Here is a 19,246-nt window from a genome sequence, read left to right as displayed (position 1 = left end):
TACTTATCCTCTGTACTGCCAACAGAACCATCTTTCTAAAATAAGGCTCTGAGGGGCGCCTGGATAGTTCAGCCAGTAAAGCAGCTGCCTTCAGCGCAGGTCATTTCAGGGTCCTGAGATCAAGCCCGGAGTCAGAGTCAGGGGCTCCCTGTTCAGCAGGGGGTCTGCTTGTCTCTCTCCCTTGGCCCCTCCCCCCAGCTCATGCTCTCTTTCTCTAATAAATAAATAAAATCTTTAAAATAAAATAAGGTTCTGATTATCTCATTTCCCTACTCAAAATCCTTCAAGTGAGAAAGAGTCCTTTATTATCAGCATCTGCCTACCAATCCAGCTATAGTTCATTCATCCCTTACTCAAAATGGAGCAGTACAGGACAAGAGTACAGAACAACACCTCATACGTGAAGTGCCTGACTGGCTCAGTCACTAGATCATGCAAATCTTAATCCCAGGGTTGTAAATTCGAGCACCACGTTGGGTGTAGAGATTACTTTAAAAAAAAAAAAAAAAAAACAACTTCAAAAAAAAAAGATCCTATCACACATTAGATAGTTCTATACACACCTGGTCTTTCTTTGCATAAAATTACAAAAGCTAAAGCATTACTATATATTGGGGCACCTGGCTGGCTGAATCTGTAGAGCATTCGACTCTTGATCTCAGGTCATGAGTTCAAGCCCCATGCTGGGCGTAGAGTTTACATTAAAAAAAAAAAGCACATTTCTACATTAGGAACATTTTGCATATGAGAAAAGAGAGGCAAAAGAGATTTCTAGTAAATGGAAGAAGTTGGATTTGACTCTAAAGAATCTGTTTCTGGAGTCTCCTCTCTTAAGCCACTGCCTTAACATCTCTGTTACCCACTATGCCCTTCACCCTCAAGACCCTTATGAGCTCCCATGATTCTTTTCAGAACCAACTTAAATGTCTCCTTCCTTAACTGCAAAGGCTATCCTCAACAGAATTAACTTTCACCCCCTTTTGTACTACCATCTTCTTCAGTATAACACATATCACACCACCCTGCAATGATCTGTGGACGTGTGTGTCTCCTCACTAGACTGTGAGGTCCTGGGGACAGGAACTACCTAATTTATCATTATGTCCCTCTCATCAGTTCCAATGCCTGCCACAGCAAGCATTTGCTAAACATTTACTGAACTGAATGAGTTTCAATAGAAATAATGCTTATTTTTATTTAAAAACATTTCAAAGTTGTCCACTTGGCCCATTAGTGGACCTACTCTTTATTCACTCGGTTTTGGCAATAAATAATTCTATATACTCATTTCTAAAAACTAGTTTAAAAAAATAAATCTTTAAATCATAAGAGAATCTATTAGTGTCTCCCAAATCAATACACTGTGTCTGAAATCCAGCTTAGCGTGGATTTCAAAATGCAATGCTTAACACAAGCCTAGTCCTAGAAAATGTGCCCCCTAGACTACCTTCCACTAGTAATAAATGGGTTGCAAATCAGAACTTAGATAAAGAACTATGGAAGACCTTAGGAGAGCAAAATAATTTTTTTAAAAAAGGTGTGATTTCCATAATTTTGACCCCTTAATTAAATTTTAAAACATCAGTTAAAAACTGCTACATAGACTTGCTGCAGCACTAATGAAATTCTCTGAATCAGTAGATGGTTTCATTAGAACTAACTTCATACCCTTTGTTTCCTTTAATTCTCATTCACTTGTCAAATACCTGTCATTTGCCAAGAACTGTGCCCAGTCCTGAGGATCCAGGCTGCCTACGTGATAGGGTTGAGTCACCTAACAGCTGCAGCACAGGGTGGTGGACTGGAGTTACACTCAGGGTGCTCTGGCAGGAAAGAAAAGAAATACCCAACTCAGAACAGGGAGTCCTGGAAGGATAGACAGGGATGTGAATACAAAAATAAAAGCATATTGGAAATGGTATTCCTGGGGTGCCTGGGTGGCTCAGTCGGTTAAGCACCTGCCTTCGGCTCAGGTCATGATCCCGGGGTCCTGGGATTGAGTCCGGCATCGGGCTCCCTGCTCAGTGGGGAGCCTGCTTCTCCCTCTCCCTCTGCTGCTCCCCCTGCTTGTGCTTTCTCTTTCTCTCTCCTGCTCTCTGTCAAATAAATAAATCTTAAAAAAAAAAAAAAGGAAATGGTATTCCTTTTGGGAAAAGACTAAAAAATGTGCATTTCAAATCAGCAGTGGTCAGTTATTTCCAATACTGCCAGGTGACTCTATGACTAGCATGTCAAACACAATAATTTTATTGCTCTTATCTAGTCACGTATACATTAGATGACACCATCCTACACCCATCAATATAAGCTAAGGTAAAATGAAGGAAATCATTCCCTTGAGGTTGAGATTGTTCCTTCATTTTTAAGGTCCAGCTATTTGAAACAAAGAAAAGGAGAATCAGAAGATGATGGAAAGAATAGCTTATCCTAATGCATTTTTGTCTTGCTTTTCTTCACAAAAAACAGACCACAGACACACACACACGGACATATATACACTTTCTCTTTCACTCTTTCACACATACACCTACACAGACACACTGACTAAAATCATTATCGCAGTGGGAAAAATCAGCAAGTTTTAGCCAAAACTCCTGAAACAGTTATCAAGAAGAAAAAATCATCTCTTGACCTTTAAAAAGTTGTATACATTCTTCAGGATACAGAGAAGTGCCATTTCACTGGGGAGTTCCCACAATGGAATTAATTTTTAAACTACACAAAAATTGACAACAAATTCACAACAAAGACTTAGGAGAAAAAGATCTGGTTATTTCTACTTTCTGTGGAACCAAAAGGGCTGCTTCTACTACCATCCAAACAGCATAATATATTTGAATCTATTTCAGAAGCACTAGCAGACTTAAACATGCACCACCATTCTCAGCTCCACGTGAGCTTTTCTTGCCCAAGAAAGTTAGTAATTTATGTGAAAAGGTTCAGGAATGCATCTATGTCACAGCTATTTAGAGAGACTAGTTTAACAACTATTTCTTCTAACCCAATCCAAATATTTATTTCAATCATGCAGAAATAAATTACTACACATTACATTATTCTCAGCAACATTAATAATGTCTTACTCACCTATACGGGGCGGGGGGGGGAGTTTTTTGCTTAATACCATGATGTAACAACATTATTTTCTAAGCTTATAATCTAATTTTTAAAAGCAATTAGATCAGCAAAATAAATAAAAATATTCTGGCAGGAAAATCAACTTTCCCTGCTTGTTGTACATAATAAAATCCACCCAACCACTAAGATACCCCATAATATGGGCCTCAATCCAATTTCCAACCTTATTTTCCCATTACTATACAACAAAAACTTACATCTTCTTTCCAAACTGGTCACCAACTGTCCACTGAACATAATTTGCTTTAAAGTTTTGTTTACCTGTGGTTATGTGCAAGGAATGTGGGGTCAGAATGCCTGGATTCAAATCTTGCTTTACCATTTACTAGTACTATCACTGTGGGCAAGTTATTTACCCTCTTGGTGCCTCAGTCTTCTCACGTAGGTAGAGTTAATGCCTACCTTATGCAGTTGTAAGAGTCAAATGCTATGAAGCATGCAAAAGCTCTGCTATGGTATGAATGTTTTTGTTCCCCCCATAGTTCACATGTTGAAACCCTAACCCCCAAAGGTAATGTTGATAACCTTAGGTAGGTAAGGCTTTGGGAGGTACTGATGTCATGAAGGTGGAGCCCTCAAGAATGGGATTAGTGTCACATAAAGAGGCTCCAGAGAGATGCCTAAGCAATTAAACCAGGTGAGGATATAACAAGAAGCCTGTGACCCAGAAGAGTGTCCTACCTGACCAGCTTTCAGAATGGTGAGAAACAAGTTTCTGTTGTTTATAAGCTACCCAGTCTGTGGTATTTTGTTATAGCAGCCTCAATGGATTAAGACAAACTCTTAAAACTCTACCTGGAGAAGTGCTCAGTGAATTTTGGCTGCCATTTCCAACATCAGCATCAGTGGCTCCCTTCTGTCCCCCCTTGAGAATCTCCTCCATCCATCTAAATCTACTCAACTTGTGGGGCACCTGGGTGGCTTGGTCAGTTAAGCGGCTGCCTTAGGCTTGGGTCATTATCCTAGGGTCCTGGGATCGAGCCCCATGTCCGGCTCCCTGCTCAGCGGGGAGCCTGCTTCTCCCTCTCCCTCTGCCTGCCACTCTGCCTACTTGTGCTCTCTCTCTGTCAAATAAATAAAATAAAATAAAATAAAATAAAATAAAATAAAATAAAATAAATCTACTCAACTTGCAGCTCGAAATAATCATTTCTAAGAAGTCTCCCTGAAGTATGTGGATTTATAAAAATCTTCCCTCCTCTAAACTCATATAACAATTAGGACCCATAGAACAGATAGTATTTGGCACTAATCTTACATAAACTAAAAAGCTAATTAACTATGTCTTTCCATAAAAAGTTAATTATTTATGGTATTTATCATGCCTTACCAAGTACAGTATGCTAGTATTTTTATATTGCCTAAAGAAGTTAGCACAGTGCATGCACAGAGCAGACATATAGTGATATCTGTCAAAGCAGTTAATGCGACCCACACATAGTTGATGGCTTACCTGCCATCTTAGAAAATATTAAAGAGAAACATAAATTATAACCATGAGGCTTTTAGACTGTCTATAAGGATGATCAATACCTACAACCTAAAGGCAAGGGAGGGGAAAAAAAAATGTGTTTCTTGATTTAATTTTCAGATCTACTACAAGATGTCCATTTTCAAGAGACGATACATTCCTATATAGAATTGGAATCACTGGCAGAAACAAAGTAGAACAGAATGATGAAAAAGAAAGAAACAGACAAATGAAGGAAGGAAATTTAGAGTTCCTCCACTCTCTCTCTAATCTGGAAGTAATTAACAAGAAACTCAAAGGAAGCTAACCCTTCACTTTGGCAATATGCCAAATAATCCTTCAGTGCAACCTTGAATTTGGAATCTGATTCACTGCAACACTGAGTACTTTCTATATTTATATAAATCCCAACTTCTCTTGCAGCACTTTTAATCACCACTCTATTACATTTTTCTTATTTTCTCTTTTCACTCTTATTTTCACTCTTTCATGTGCATATATATTATCTTTAGCACAGGTTAGATGTTCTTATAAAGCATGAATCTTGACTTCTACTTTTACAAATTACCTCCAGTATCTGGTAAAATGTTTTGCACGTAATAGACCCTCAAATATTTGTTCTGACTGAACAAATAAACTTACAGTGTACTCCTGGGTGCATACTAACTTAGCTGAACTTTTGGCTACCATATACAGAGTACCTAGTACACCGGGCACTTTACACATATCACTTAATCTTTATCACAACCCTTTCAAGTATAATCTCTGTTTTACAAACTGGGAAACTGAGGCTTTAAAGAGTTTAAGAAATTTTTCAGAAGATCCTACAACTAGTAAGAAGTAAGGCTGTGATTTCAATCCATGTCTCACTTCGAACTACTTTTTCCATTAAGCCACATTGCTTCTTTAAAATAAGTGATCTTCAGAACCATGGGGGCACAGTCTGATACTGACATGCCATGTCAAATTTTAGTGAAAGACTAAAGCAGGTTTAGGTCAGTGAAAAGGCACTGAGTTTTGTTTTGTTTTGTTTTAAACAACTATATATAGCAAATGTCAAGGACTATCAACCTTCTACAAGTAACATATCAAAATTATGTTTTTCATTTACTTCTAGAGTGCTTAGAACAGAAGGCATAGGACTACTGCCTAGGTGTTCACCTCTGACTTGACCTGATTTCTGAGCAGGTGTGTGAGATTAATCTTTGGCCTACAGCTTGTAAATGGGAGAGTGGAGAGAGGGGTGTGTCACAAATACATTTGATGCCAACTCTCAGACCTATAGGGAGAGGAGTATATTGACGTAACTAATTAGAACATCCTATTCCTCAAGCATTCAGAGCAAACAGTGATATTAAGTTCACTTTTTAAAAATAGATTCACTGTACTAGAGATTCTAATTAGATCTCTTCCTTACTTCTATTAAGATTTGCCAAGCTTCTCCACTTAAGTAAATATGCTAAATCCAGAGGCTAAGAAATAAAAAATGTACATTTGGCCTTTTTTTCCCTGAAAGGTAAAGAGTTTCTCTGGCTCAAGAAATCAATCAAGAAATGTTTAATCAGCCCCTGTTATGCCCAATTTCAGGCACAAATAATTACCCGGAAGAAGGTAAGATACACTACCAAAAACACTAACCATGAAGAAACAAATTGATAAATTGGACTTCAACAAAATTAAAAACTTCTGCTCTTCAGAAAATAGTCAAGAAGATGAAAAGACAGCCAAAGACTGGTAGAAAAAAGTTCAGAGAACATTTATTTAATAAAGGATTTGCCTCTAGACTATATAAAGAATTGTCTAAATGCAATAATAAAAACAACCCAAGTTTAAAAAAAAAAACAACAACAACAAAAAAAGGGGCACCTGGGTGGCTCAGTCGGTTAAGCATTTGACTCTTGATTTCAGCTCAGGTCATGATCTCAAGGTCATAAGACTGAGCCCTGCATTGGGCTCCACACTGAGAATGGAGCCTGCTTAAGATTCTCCCTCTCCCTCAGCCCCTCCCCACCCCAGCTCACACGTGCGCTCTCTCTCTCTAAAAAAAAAAAAAAAGACAAAAAAATTTTTTTAAAGGTAAGAGATCTGTATCGACACTTTATCAAAGAGGACATATGGATGACAAATAAACATGTGCAAATATGCTCAACATTATTAGTCATTGGGGAAATGGAGAAAAGCCACAATGAGATATCACTATATTCTTATTAGAATGGGTATCATACCAGGTATTGACAAGGATGTGGAGCGACTGGGAGCTCTCATACATTACTGGTAGGAATGTAAAATGACAGAGCATTTCAGAAAACAGTTCAATATACACCTACCATATGATCCAGCCTTTTCACTCCTAGGTATTTACCCAACATAAATAAAAACATACATCCCTAAAAAGACTTGTACACAAATATTTATAGCAGCTTTATTTCTAATAGCCCAAAATTAGAACAAAAAACCCAAACGTCTATCAACAGATAAACACTGTCATATCTCCATACAATGGAATATCACTAAGCAATAAAAATGAATGAATAATACAGCAACATGGATACTTTTTTTTTTTTTTAAAGATTTTATTTATTTATTTGAGAGAGAGAGCACATGAGAGGGGGGAGGGTTGGGAGGGTCAGAGGGAGAAGCAGACTCCTTGCCGAGCAAGGAGCCCGATGCGGGACTCAATCCAGGGGCTCCAGGATCATGACCTGAGCTGAAGGCAGTCGCTTAACCAACTGAGCCACCCAGGCATCCCGCAACATGGATACATCTTAAGATAATTATGCTGAGTAAAAAAAGCCAGGACGAAAGAGTACATACTGTATGATTCCATTTATTTAAAATTCTAGGAAATACAAACCAATGAATAGTGACAGAAAGCAAATCAGTGCTTGCCTGAGAATGGGGGCAGGGGAAACAGTGCAGGGAAAGGAAGGGCAGGAGAGAAAGACTAAAAAGGGGAATGAAGAAACTTTTAGGGATGAAGGATATGCTCATTATCTTGACTGTGGTGATGGTTTCATGGATACATACATATGCCAAAACTTATCAATTTTTAAACTTTAAATGTGAGCAGTTTTTGTATGTCAATTATTCCTCAATAAAGCTATTAAAAACTAATCAAGAGGCTAAGACTTATACGTCTGAGAAGTTAAACAAAATTTAAAATCTGTGGCATGTATTCTCTAAGATGGCCACAATGATCCCTGCCCCTTGGTATTTATGCACATTTGTAATCTCTGCTTATGTGTGGGCTGTGTTTAATGACTTGTTTCATTAAAACAGAATGTAGCAGATGTAAAGAGATGTCACTTCCAAGATTAAGTTGCCAACAAACCCAGTAGCTTCTATCTTGGACTTCCCTCATGTTTGCTCTGTGGGAAGGCAGCTGCCATACTGTGAGCCATCCTATGGAGAAGCCCTTGATAAAAGGAATGAAGGAGGCCTCTGTCTAAAAACTATCAAGGAGTCAAGGCCCTCAGTCCAACAGCCTTCAGGGGACTAAATCCAATAACCATATGATTGAGTTTGGAAGTAAGTCCTCTCCCAGATGAGCCTTCTGATGAGAATGCCACCCCAGCCGACTGTTTGATTACAACCTTATGTGAGACTTTGAGCCAGAGGTACCTAACTAGCCATGCCTGAATCCACAGAAACTGTGAAATATCAATATTTGTTTCTTTAAGCCCCAAAGTTTTGGAGTAAACAGTTTGTTACAAAGAGATAGACTAATAAAAATCTAAGTTACATTTATGCAAAAGAAATCTTCAAAGCAATTGTATCCATTTAGAATACCTGCAGCTAAAATAACAGAATTTTTGACTAAAACTGGATTAAACAGCCCAGAGGTTAGGCAGTCCAAGGCTAGCGCAGCATCTCAAAATGCCACCAGAGATCCAAGCCCTTTTTATTCAGGCTCTGACATTCTTAAGGAACAGGTCTTCATCCTAATGCTTGTTATTGTAGGGTTACAATATAAACTCATGTCTACATCATGGAAAAGAAGGGGAAAGGGTTTTGCCTTTTTGAGGAAAGTAAACACTTTCCTACAAACCTCAAAGCTAGTCTTCCATTTACATCTCACTCATCAGAATTGTTTTCCATTGCCACTCTTAGTTGCAAGGGAGTGTGGGAAGATGAGTATTTTTTCCATAAGACACACTGCTGCCTCAACAAAGTGTTTTGTTAGTAAAGAAGAAAGGGGCAATGTTCATTACATAGCAAACCAGCAGTATGTGCCAAAGCAATACATTATATTATGGTAAAACCAAAAATATTATAGGTTTAGAGAAGGCCCAAACACTGTAAGCTATGGGAGCTTGAGATGGTTTCTGAGAAAAGAGATGTTTAGAATTTGGCTAGGTAGAAAAGAAGGGCAAGGGAATTCTTAGAGGATAAAAGAACAAAAACCATGAAGACAGAAAAATGCAGTAAGGCCTAAAAGTAAATTACCCTGTATAAAGTTTCTAATTTCATGATTAACTTTTTAAAAAAGTTGCTGAGTGATGAATATGCATGTTGTTTCCTAGGAGGGGAAAAAAAATGCAGCATGATGTTTAAAAGATAAAAAAAGGGGTAAAAGGATCTGAATGGACATTTCTCCAAGGAAGATCACAAATAGCCAGTAAACACATGAAAAGATGCACAACATCATTAGTCATCAGGGAAATGGAAAGCAAAACCATAATGAGATGCCACTTCACAACCACTAGGATGGCTAGAGTCAAAAAAGTCAGGTAATGATAAGTTTCAGTGAGGATGCGGTGAAATTGGAAGCTTCACGCACTGCTGGTAAGAATGTGAAATGGTGCAGCCAAATTAGAAAGAAGTCCGGAAGTTCTTCAAACAATTATTCATGTTATCATATGACCCATCAATTCCCAAGAGAAATGAAAACATATGTCCACACAAAAACTCATACATGAAGTTTACAGCAACATTGCATATAATAGTCAAAAGGTGGAAACAACCCAAATGGCCATCAACTGATGAACGGATAAATAAAATGTGGTATATTCATACAATGGAATATTATTTGGCCATAAAAAGGAATGGCATACTGATACATACTACAACATAGACAAACCTTGAAAACATTACACTAAATGAAAGAAGCCGGTCATGAAAGATACACATTATGTGATTCCATTCATATAAAACGTCCAGAACAAGGAAATTCACAAGAAACAGAAAGTAGCTTACTGAGGGGCACCTGGTTGGCTCAGTCAGTTGAACGTCTGGCTCTTGAATTTGGCTCAGGTCATGATCTCAGGGTCCTGAGATCAAGCCCCGAGTTGGGCTCCACTGGCAGTCTGCTTGAAAGTCTTTCTCTCCCTCTCCCTTTACCCTTCCCCCAGCTCACATGCACGTGTGCTCTCTCTCAAAAAATAAATAAAATCTTAGAAAGAAAGAAAAGAAGCTTACTGGTTGCCTACAGCTAAGGAGGGGTAGGTAGGCTGCTACCACTAGGTCCAAACCACAATTACCTCACAGCTGGATTACTCCAATAACTTAACCTACCTGTTTCCCTGCTTCCATTCTTTGTCCACTAATGGATTACAAGTGCCTAGAATAGTGTCTGGCATACAGAGGACAGTAGGTATTCAGTAATTTTGTTGTTATTATTCTGACTCCAAGTCCTGTGCTATTTTCCAGTTTTTTTCTCTCGATTTATTTTGTAAATATCTAACCTGGTAGGAGAGAGAGTGCTACTCAGCATTCAAACCCCCTTCCTATTTCAGGGAATTGCTGGTGCCAACAGGAGGGAGTTACCTCCCATCATAGAAACTAGAAACCCCAATTATTTATTTCCCCAGTTCCCCTGGCAACTAGAGTGTGGGCATGTAACCCAGGCTTGGCCAGTCATATGTACTTCCCAAAACTGTGATTGGTAGCTAGGACAGAAGTTTTTCATTTTTTGAGGGTTTTTTGGGGGGAGGGAGGGGGGCAGCAACAACATCCGCTTCTTTAGCCAGGGTCAGGAGCACCAGTGGAATCATCTTCCACTGGTCAGCAGCACTGTCAATAGAGCTAGGTGCAGAGGTCATGGCATGGCCCTGGGGCAGCAGAATCCTCACCACACAAGTTTCACGGCGTGACTTTGGCTGTGGTCTGGCTGTGCACCTTCCCTCAGTTCCTGCCTACTTTTAGAACTGGGTTTCTAGCCTTCCCAGTGATTCTATAAGTCCATCCTGTATCTTCTAATAAATTCCTTTTCTGTTAAACTCAGCCAGAGTTAGTTTTTGTTGCTTATAATTAAAAACACAGACAGACTGAGGGCTGCCTACAAACTTTGACCTTCTTAAACCCAGGAGCGACATTTTAAAAAAGTGGTGTTTCAGAATTTTCCTGTGAAGAAATGTAATCTCATATTATCTCCAAACAGAAAAAAATTCATCTCCTTTACTATTCCTGATTAACATTTCCTATTCCTGTTATCTTCTAGAGAATCAGGATTCTTCCTTGCCTCACCCCAAAACAAGTCCATAGCCCATTTCCCTAAAGTTCCACTTCTTGCCTACACTGTAAATTCCACCTAATTCACCCCCTCAGTTGTATAAAAGAATAAAAAAATAAAATTAAAATGTAGTGGAATCTTGTAATACAGACTAAATACACGTTCTTGGAAGCAACCAAGATTTTCTTTAATAGCTGAATGAATAAACAAACTGCAGCACATCTGTGCAATGGAATACTGTTCAGCAATAAAAAGAAATGAGCTACCAAGCCACCAAAAGACATGGAGGAAACCTAAATGTGTATTAGAGCCAATCTGAAAAGGCTACAGACTGCATGATTCCAACAATATGACATTCCAGAAAAGGCAAACCTATAGAATAGTAAAAAACACCAAGGGTTGCTAGGGATTAAGGGAGAGGGAAGGATGGACGAATAACTGGAGCACAGGAGATTTTTAGGGCAGTGAAACTATTCTGTATGATCCTGTAATTGTGGATACATGACATTTATGCATTTGTCAAAATTCACATAACATACAAAATGTGAACCCTAATGTAAACTATGGACTTTATTTAACGACAAGGTATCAATATTGGCTCATCATTTGTAACAAATGTACCACACTAAACACAAAATGTAAGTCACTTTTCAAAAGTTCATGATATGCCATTTTACTTTTATGAAAGACCTATATTAGTACCTATTTTTGCTAACTAAAAGAAATCTGAAGAGTCTTTTTGCTTTTACAAAAAAAGATAAAAAGCAAAAATAGTGTTTCAGCGTTCATTTTGTAGCAAACCAGTATAGAGGTAGCATGTACCAACATCAGGGAGAGCGGCACCACCAAGCTCCTTCCCCGGGAACTACACTCAGCATCTCAGCATCAAACTCCACACCTCGGAACTATATCAATGAGCATCTGTGCTTTATCTTGATTTATTTTGTGCATCTGTTAGCAAGATGTGTCCTACAGGTATCAGAAAAGCCTAAGAGAGGCTACTTATGGGGTTCAGAAACACTCAATTTTTTCCATATAGATTAATGGTAATTGCTTTTTCATTCTATGCCATTTTAGCTTACAAAAGGTTTCACAGGGGGCGCCTGAGTGGCTCAGTCCTTAAGCGTCTGCCTTCGGCTCAGGTCATGATCTCAGGGTCCTGGGATCGAGTCCCACATCAGGCTCCCTGCTCTGCGGGAAGCCTGCTTCTCCCTCTCCCACTCCCCCTGCTTGTGTTCCTGCTCTCGCTATGTCTCTCTGTGTCCAATAAATAAATAAAATCTTTAAAAAAAAAAAGGTTTCACAGGAATGCTCCACTTTTGGATAGTGGAGAACTCTTCAGTTGACCATGGAAAAATGCAGAGGTTAGGGGTGACCCTCATGCAGTCAAAAATCCACATATAACTTTTGACTCCCTCCAAACTTAACTGCTAATAGCCCACTGCTGGCCAGAAGCCCTACCAATCACATAAACAGTTGTTTAACACATATTTTGTATGCTATATGTATTATATACTGTATCCTTACAACAAAGCAAGCTAGGGAAAAGAAAATGTTAAGAGAACATAAGAGAAGATAAATTTACAGTATTACATGTATTGGAAAAAATCCATGTAGAAGTGGACTCATGCAGTTCAAACCCATGGTGTTAAAGAATCAATTGTATTTGGGAACTCTGTACCTTCCCAACCATTCTGTAACCCTAAAAGGAACTAAAATACTATAAAATAATATCATGGCATGTGGGAGGATGAAAGTTAGAACATTCTAAGCTCCTTGTATTGTTTAGGAGAAAGAGATCTTGATTATCCTTAGATCTTGAGTCAAATAATACATGTTAAAAATTTAATGGAAGCCATTAAATGAAAAGAAGATTAAGTAAAATAAATTTCTTTCTTACAAAGCACATCTGCAATTTTTAACTGTGTTGGCTTACCTGAGATTCCAGAACCTCCAACTTGCGTTTCCTTGCATGAAGAGCTTTACTTGGAAAAGCCCAGTAATAATTCGATGTTCCAATCCTCTCACAGTCAACCATACCATCATCAACTAAGCTTTGAAGGACTTCTTTCACTGACATAGCAGCTAAAAGAGATCAATTTTAAAGACTCTCTATTAAGACACATCATAAATACAATTAAAAGGCTAAAAACTGAAGATAACACTTGGAACAAATATTACAGATCAAGGGTTAATAAATTAACAAAGAGCTTTTAAAAATAACAACTACAAAAAAGACAGACACATCAACAGAAAAACAAAAGTACATCAATGGACAGCTACAAAATATACACAGTTAATAAACAAAAATGTTCAACCCCACTAATAATTGAAGAAATGCCAAATAAAGCAATGAGATATGAGTTCTTGACTACCAAACCAAAAATACCTAAAAAATATAGTAAAATGTTCAGGGTAATGGGTTCTCTCAAGATGGGAAGAAAATCTGGCAATATATATCTATGCATGCCTTTTATGTAGAAATTCCATTGTTATAAATTCAGCCAAAGAAAATAATGATGGACACGCACAGGGATGCTTGTCAAAGCACTGTTTTCAACAGCAAAAAATCGGAAACCAGTCCAATAACTGGACTTTTAAAAGTACTTTATTGGGATGGGATACTATGTAATCATTAAACTTATGTTATAAAGTATTTAATGGCATGGATATACATGCATTCAAAATGTATTATGTAGAATTATAAAAAAAATAAAGTTAAAAGACAATAGGCACTAATTAGACAGTGGTTATTTTTGAGCTGTGGGTAAGAGGCAATTTTTATTTCCTTCTTTTTTGTTCATTTTTCTAAGTTTTTTCCAAAAATGAATGTGTATTGCCTTTTTCGCTAAGAAAACTAAAAGAGAAAAAAAAAACTTGTGAACTGAATGTTATGGTTAGGAGTAAGACCACAAAAAATCAGAAAAAAGCTTTAAAAAATAGCATATAAAAATGTAAAGTCATATTTCATAAATGTTTGAAATTCATGAACAATTCTTACTATTAAGTAAAACTCTACCGAGAACTTATCCATATTTTAACGTCCACTTCAATTTTTCCTACAGCAGATCCCCAAATGTAACAAAATCTATTAGAAAACTAAAGATCTGGGGCGCCTGGGTGGCTCAGTCGTTAAGCGTCTGCCTTCGGCTCAGGAAGTGGTCCCAGGGTCCTGGGATCGAGCCCCGCATCGGGCTCCCTGCTCAGCGGGAAGCCTGCTTCTCCCTCTCCCACTCCCCCTGCTTGTGTTCCTTCTCTCGCTGTGTCTCTCTCTGTCAAATAAATAAATAAAAATCTTAAAAAACAAAAATAAAAACTAAAGATTTAATAAATTAAAAAAAAAATCAACACCAAAGGTGCAAACCATTCAACCTCACTTGTAAAGAAGTACAAAGTGAAATGAAATGTCAAGGATTCTAAAAATGAAAACACAGTTCTGAGAAATGAATGTGAATATAACTTGGTATAACCTTTCCTGAAGGCACTTTGAGAGAACATATTAAATGCCTAAAACTACAAAAGACCCTACTTTCTTTTCTTTTTATTTCAAGTGTGGGATTTGAACTCATGACCCTGAGATAAAGACCTGAGTGGAGATCAAGAGTCAGATGCTTAACCGACGGAGCTACCCAGGCACCCCAAGTCTCTATTTTCTATTCTATTTCTAGGAACTTTTCCTAATGAAGCAGTAGGAGATGTGGAAAAAAAATTTATGGGTGAGGAGAGAAAGGGAGGAATAGATGGAGCACAGAGGGTTTTTAGGGCAGTAAAAATACTCTGCATGATACCATAATGATGGATCTGTGTCATTATACACTTATCCAAACTCACAGAATGTATGACAGCAAGGGTGAATCCCAATGTAAACCATGGACTTTGGGTGATTACAATGTGTCAACTGTAACAAAGGTACCACTGGTGAGTGATGTTGACAACCAGAGAAGCTATGCATGTGGGGAGGAGCAGGAAGCATATGGGACATCTCTGTACCTTCCTCTCAGTTTTGCTGTGAACCTAAAACAGCTCTAAAAAATCAGTTTTTTTAGAAAAAAATGTGTAGATAGCATGTTACACATCGATTTCAGCAGCAAAATTTGGGAACAATCTGAATGTTCAATAATAGTAATAGGCTAAACAAATTATGGTACAGTAGGTGGTCAAGAATGAAACATTAGGAGATGCAGATGTTGTAAATCATTTTTAAAAAAAAAACAAATGACATAGGGAGATGTAGATGATCTAATGTTATATGAAAAAATACACGAACACAAAACTGCACATGCAGCGTGGTTCCCTCTGGAAAAAAAAAGAAAAAAAAGACAGATATATGCATACACAGACAGACAGAACCTAAGAATAAGACATCAAAATATACCAAAATGTTAACAGAGGTGATCCCAGAAAAGAAGGCTCACGAACAAATTTTATTTTGATTATATACTTTATAATTTTCAAATCTGTCAAAATAAACATGTATAGCTTATACAAGGAAAATAAGGTTTAAAAAAATGAATATATCATATGTAGTGGTGACCCTTCGAAAGATTAACTCCCAAAACCTGTGAATGTGACCTTATTTGGAAAAAGGGTACAATTAAGGATGATAGAATGAAATCATCCTACATTTAGGGTGGGTCCCAAATCCAATGACATATGTCCTTATAAGAGACAGAATGGGAGAAAACAAAGGGGAAGTCTATGTGAAAACAGAGGCAGAGATTAGAATGATGTGTCTATTAAGCCATGCACTGCTAGCAGTCACCAGAAGTTAGGAGAGAAGCATCAAATAGATTCCCCTTCAGAATCTCCAGAAGGAACCAACTCTGCCAACACCTTGATTTTAGACTTCTGGCCTCCAGAACTATGAGAGAATAAATTCTATTGTGTTAAGCCACCAAGTTGGGGTAATTTGTTAAACAGCCATAGAAAACTAATATACCATGTAAAAATACAAAGTCACATCTAACAAATATCAGAACATACATGAACAGTTTTTACTTCTTTTGAAGTAATTATACCTATAAATAAATGTGTATATTTGTGTATGGATGTGTGCGTGCTTGTGTGTGTAGGTTTAAGTATGCATGCATACTCCATTTTAAAGAAGATACTCCATACATAAGAATCATGGTCATGGTCCAAAGACATCATGGAAGTACTCTTACAAACATTCTTCATCTCTAGAAATTTATGTTTTCATAAAGTGAAAGACTATTGCAGAGAAGATGACCAATATTTCCCAAAATATCTCAGCACATCTTTGATACTCACTAATGCCTTTCTCTTTGGGAGCAATCTTCTCCATGTCTTTTAGTTGGAACACATCTTTCTGTTTAAAGAAAGAGATGAAAAAAAGTATTTATCTTCTACTTTATATTTATATTTACCATAACTATATTAATAAAACATTGCACTATAAAAGCTGTGTCTGGTAATGAACAGTGCAACAGAATCAAGCATTTTAGAGTTAGAAGAAACTGCAATTATCTTGTTTGATACCTTCAACAGAATTTAGAAGGGACAGATTTTGCATAACATACAACTCTTTAAAGTAACTGGAGAGCAGAATGTAAAGAACATCTTTCCAGTGAAGTATAAAAATTACTTATGATGAATTCTTTAACATGAGATAATCATCTCCTCTGACACTTTAAGAAAACAGTGATTTGCTTAGCATATATCATATGCCACGGATTTAGCAGTTCTAACTAAAAGCAAAACAGACAACTGTCAAGATTTGTTTCCATTTAAGGTTTCATGGAAGAGCTATACCTAAACAATAGGAAAATTATACAATTCATGGCTGCCTATCAATGATTCACCTATACAGGTGGCGTGTCCACCACATGCAAAAGCAAAACATGGGAAGAGGGGCGCCTGGGTGGCTCAGTCGGCTCAGGTCATGATCCCAGGGTCCTGGGATTGAGGCCGCATTGGGCTGCTTGCTTGGTGGGGACCCTGCGTGTGTGTGTGTGTGTGTGTGTGTGTCTCTCTCTCTCTCTCTCTGCCTGCCACTCCCCCTGCTTGTGCGCTCTCTCTAATAAACAAAATCTTAAAAAAAAAAAACATTATGGGAAGATAAACATGTAAAATATTTAATCTTGCTTGTAGTTGGAAAAAAAAATCTATGTAGAACACTCCTTTATTTTTTTTTTTTTTTAAGATTTTTATTTATTTATTTGACAGAGAGAGACACAGCGAGAGAGGGAACATAAGCAGAGGGAGCGGTAGAGGGAGAAGCAGGCTCCCTGCTGAGCAGGGAGCCCAATGCAGGACTCGATCCCAGGACTCCAGGATCATGACCTGAGCTGAAGGCAGACGCTTAACCGACTGAGCCACCCAGGCATCCTGAACACTCCTTTATTCTTGTACTAAGCCTTCACTGAAGTGGTGAAAAGAGCTTAGATAACAAAAGTGAAATATTTGAAAAGACTCAAGCATTCAGTAATTATAACAGAATTATTGATTGTTTTAATGGAAATCTAGGATCTATTTCTTCTAAAATAAACTTGAAAAGGTAACTTCAATAGGATGGAAATTAGACTTCATAAAAATTTAAAACTTCTGCTCATACAAGGTCACTGTTAAGAAAATGAAGATAAATACTGACCAGAAGACAATATTCACGAAACATACCTGACAAAAGACTGGTACCCAGCATGTATAAAGAACTCCTCTAAAGTGAATTCCCTCCCCTCGCAAAAATGAACATATAAATGAATAAAGGAGTGGAAAGATGAATATATATATGACAAAGTAAAATTTTTATTTTTAAGATTTTTTTAAAATTTATTTATTGAGAGAGAGAATGATAGAGAGAGATCATGAGACAGGGGAGAGTCAGAGGGAGAAGCAGACTCCCTGCTGAGCAGGGAGCCCGATGTGGGGCTCGATCCCGGGACTCTGGGATCACAACCTGAGCCGAAGGCAGTCGCTTAAACAACTGAGCCACCCAGGCGCCCAGTAGAGTAAAATGTTAATGGTAGAATCTAGGTGTTGGGCATATAGGTATTAACTGTAAAACTCTTTCATCTTTCATAATAAAATAGTGGAAGAAGTAACTTCATCTCAATATACTTAAGATTTAGTAAATTAAGGAAAATACTGTCTTCGGTCTTAGAGTGTGAAATCAATTTTTGCACATCTGTAAATAAAGATAATACTTTAGGGTCTCAGAAAACATGCAATAAATTACTGCCTTTAGACCTCTAATGCATTTTTAAAAATCAGTTAATCAAATCTATTTGCAAACATTTTAGATGTCCTGAAAAAAGAATATGAACTCACTGAGACATCTGCCTATATGTGGTCATCAAGGAAGAGCTCCAGACATACTGGCTGCCCCGGTGGGGTTGCTGTGTAGATAAGTAGGCTTGCAAAGTACTAGCCTCAGAACTAAAATGTGGTCCAGAGAAAATGGTCTTAAGGAAATATTAATTCTCCACAGTATTAAAGAGAGGTAATAAAGGAGAGAGAAACATAATGGGCTCTAGCTCTTTATATATATACATATATATATATAAACATACATATTTTTATAATTTATAAAACTTATATATAAATAAATAAAACCATGTGTAAGATACCATGGAAGGCACATAGTTATAAAGCTAGACAACTTTTAATTAGGTACTTATGACCTGGACATTGTAATGATTTACATGGATTATCTCATTTAACCCGCATACCAACACTGTCAACTGGGTACAAGTATTACCATCCTCTTTAATAGACAAGGAAACTGAGACGTAGGTCAGGTACTTAAGGTAACAAAGCTATTCAGTAAAACAGATTTCAGGTGCAAGTGCTCTCTCATTTAGCTATATTGCTCCCATGCTATTAAGTTTTTCTATTACATTAGCAACTTCAAACACACACACACACACGAATGTATAGGAATATATGAACTGAAAGCAATCAATATAATCAATTTTTAGCTTTATGTAAAAACTCAATGACCACTGAACTTCTGGAAGCTGCTAATAATACTCATCAGTATCATTAATTGATAGCAGGGTTGAAAAATTTTCAATCTGAAACAGCCAATTTTGATACTTGAGAAAATTAACAATATCGTAAAGGACAAAATAATTTCCCCCATCACTCTCCCCAGCTTTCCACTGCCTAGTAAGAATTAAATCTATTTTTCTTGCTGAGACCATAGGAAAAATATTCAAACTCAGTAG

General features: G+C 37.4%; 1 protein-coding gene across 6 annotated transcripts in view; it reads right to left on the bottom strand.

The window, feature by feature from the left end:
• The window catches only part of MND1 (meiotic nuclear divisions 1), a 115,797-nt gene that overhangs the window by 88,508 nt on the left and 8,043 nt on the right, over positions 1-19,246 (bottom strand). For 4 of the 6 annotated variants that reach the window (XR_010409590.1, XM_064585186.1, XM_045880273.3 and 1 more), the window contains exons 3-4: positions 16,332-16,389; positions 12,997-13,145 (exon numbers count right to left, since the gene is read on the bottom strand). Coding sequence is in view for 5 of the 6 variants with exons in the window: in XM_064585186.1 (XP_064441256.1) it covers positions 12,997-13,145; positions 16,332-16,389 (207 nt within the window). In the remaining variant the exon portion in view is untranslated. The remainder of the gene's footprint in view (positions 1-12,996; positions 13,146-16,331; positions 16,390-19,246) is intronic. The other 2 variants (XM_064585188.1, XM_064585189.1) reach the window with 1 other exon arrangement.

Source organism: Mirounga angustirostris, unplaced genomic scaffold, assembly GCF_029215605.1.
Source record: "Mirounga angustirostris isolate CCGP_5_RB_7025 unplaced genomic scaffold, mMirAng1.0.hap1 SCAF_2, whole genome shotgun sequence".
In the NCBI taxonomy this organism is placed as follows: Eukaryota; Metazoa; Chordata; class Mammalia; order Carnivora; family Phocidae; genus Mirounga; species Mirounga angustirostris.
Note: the sequence above shows the minus strand (reverse complement) of the source record. Positions and strands in the feature narration are given on the sequence as shown.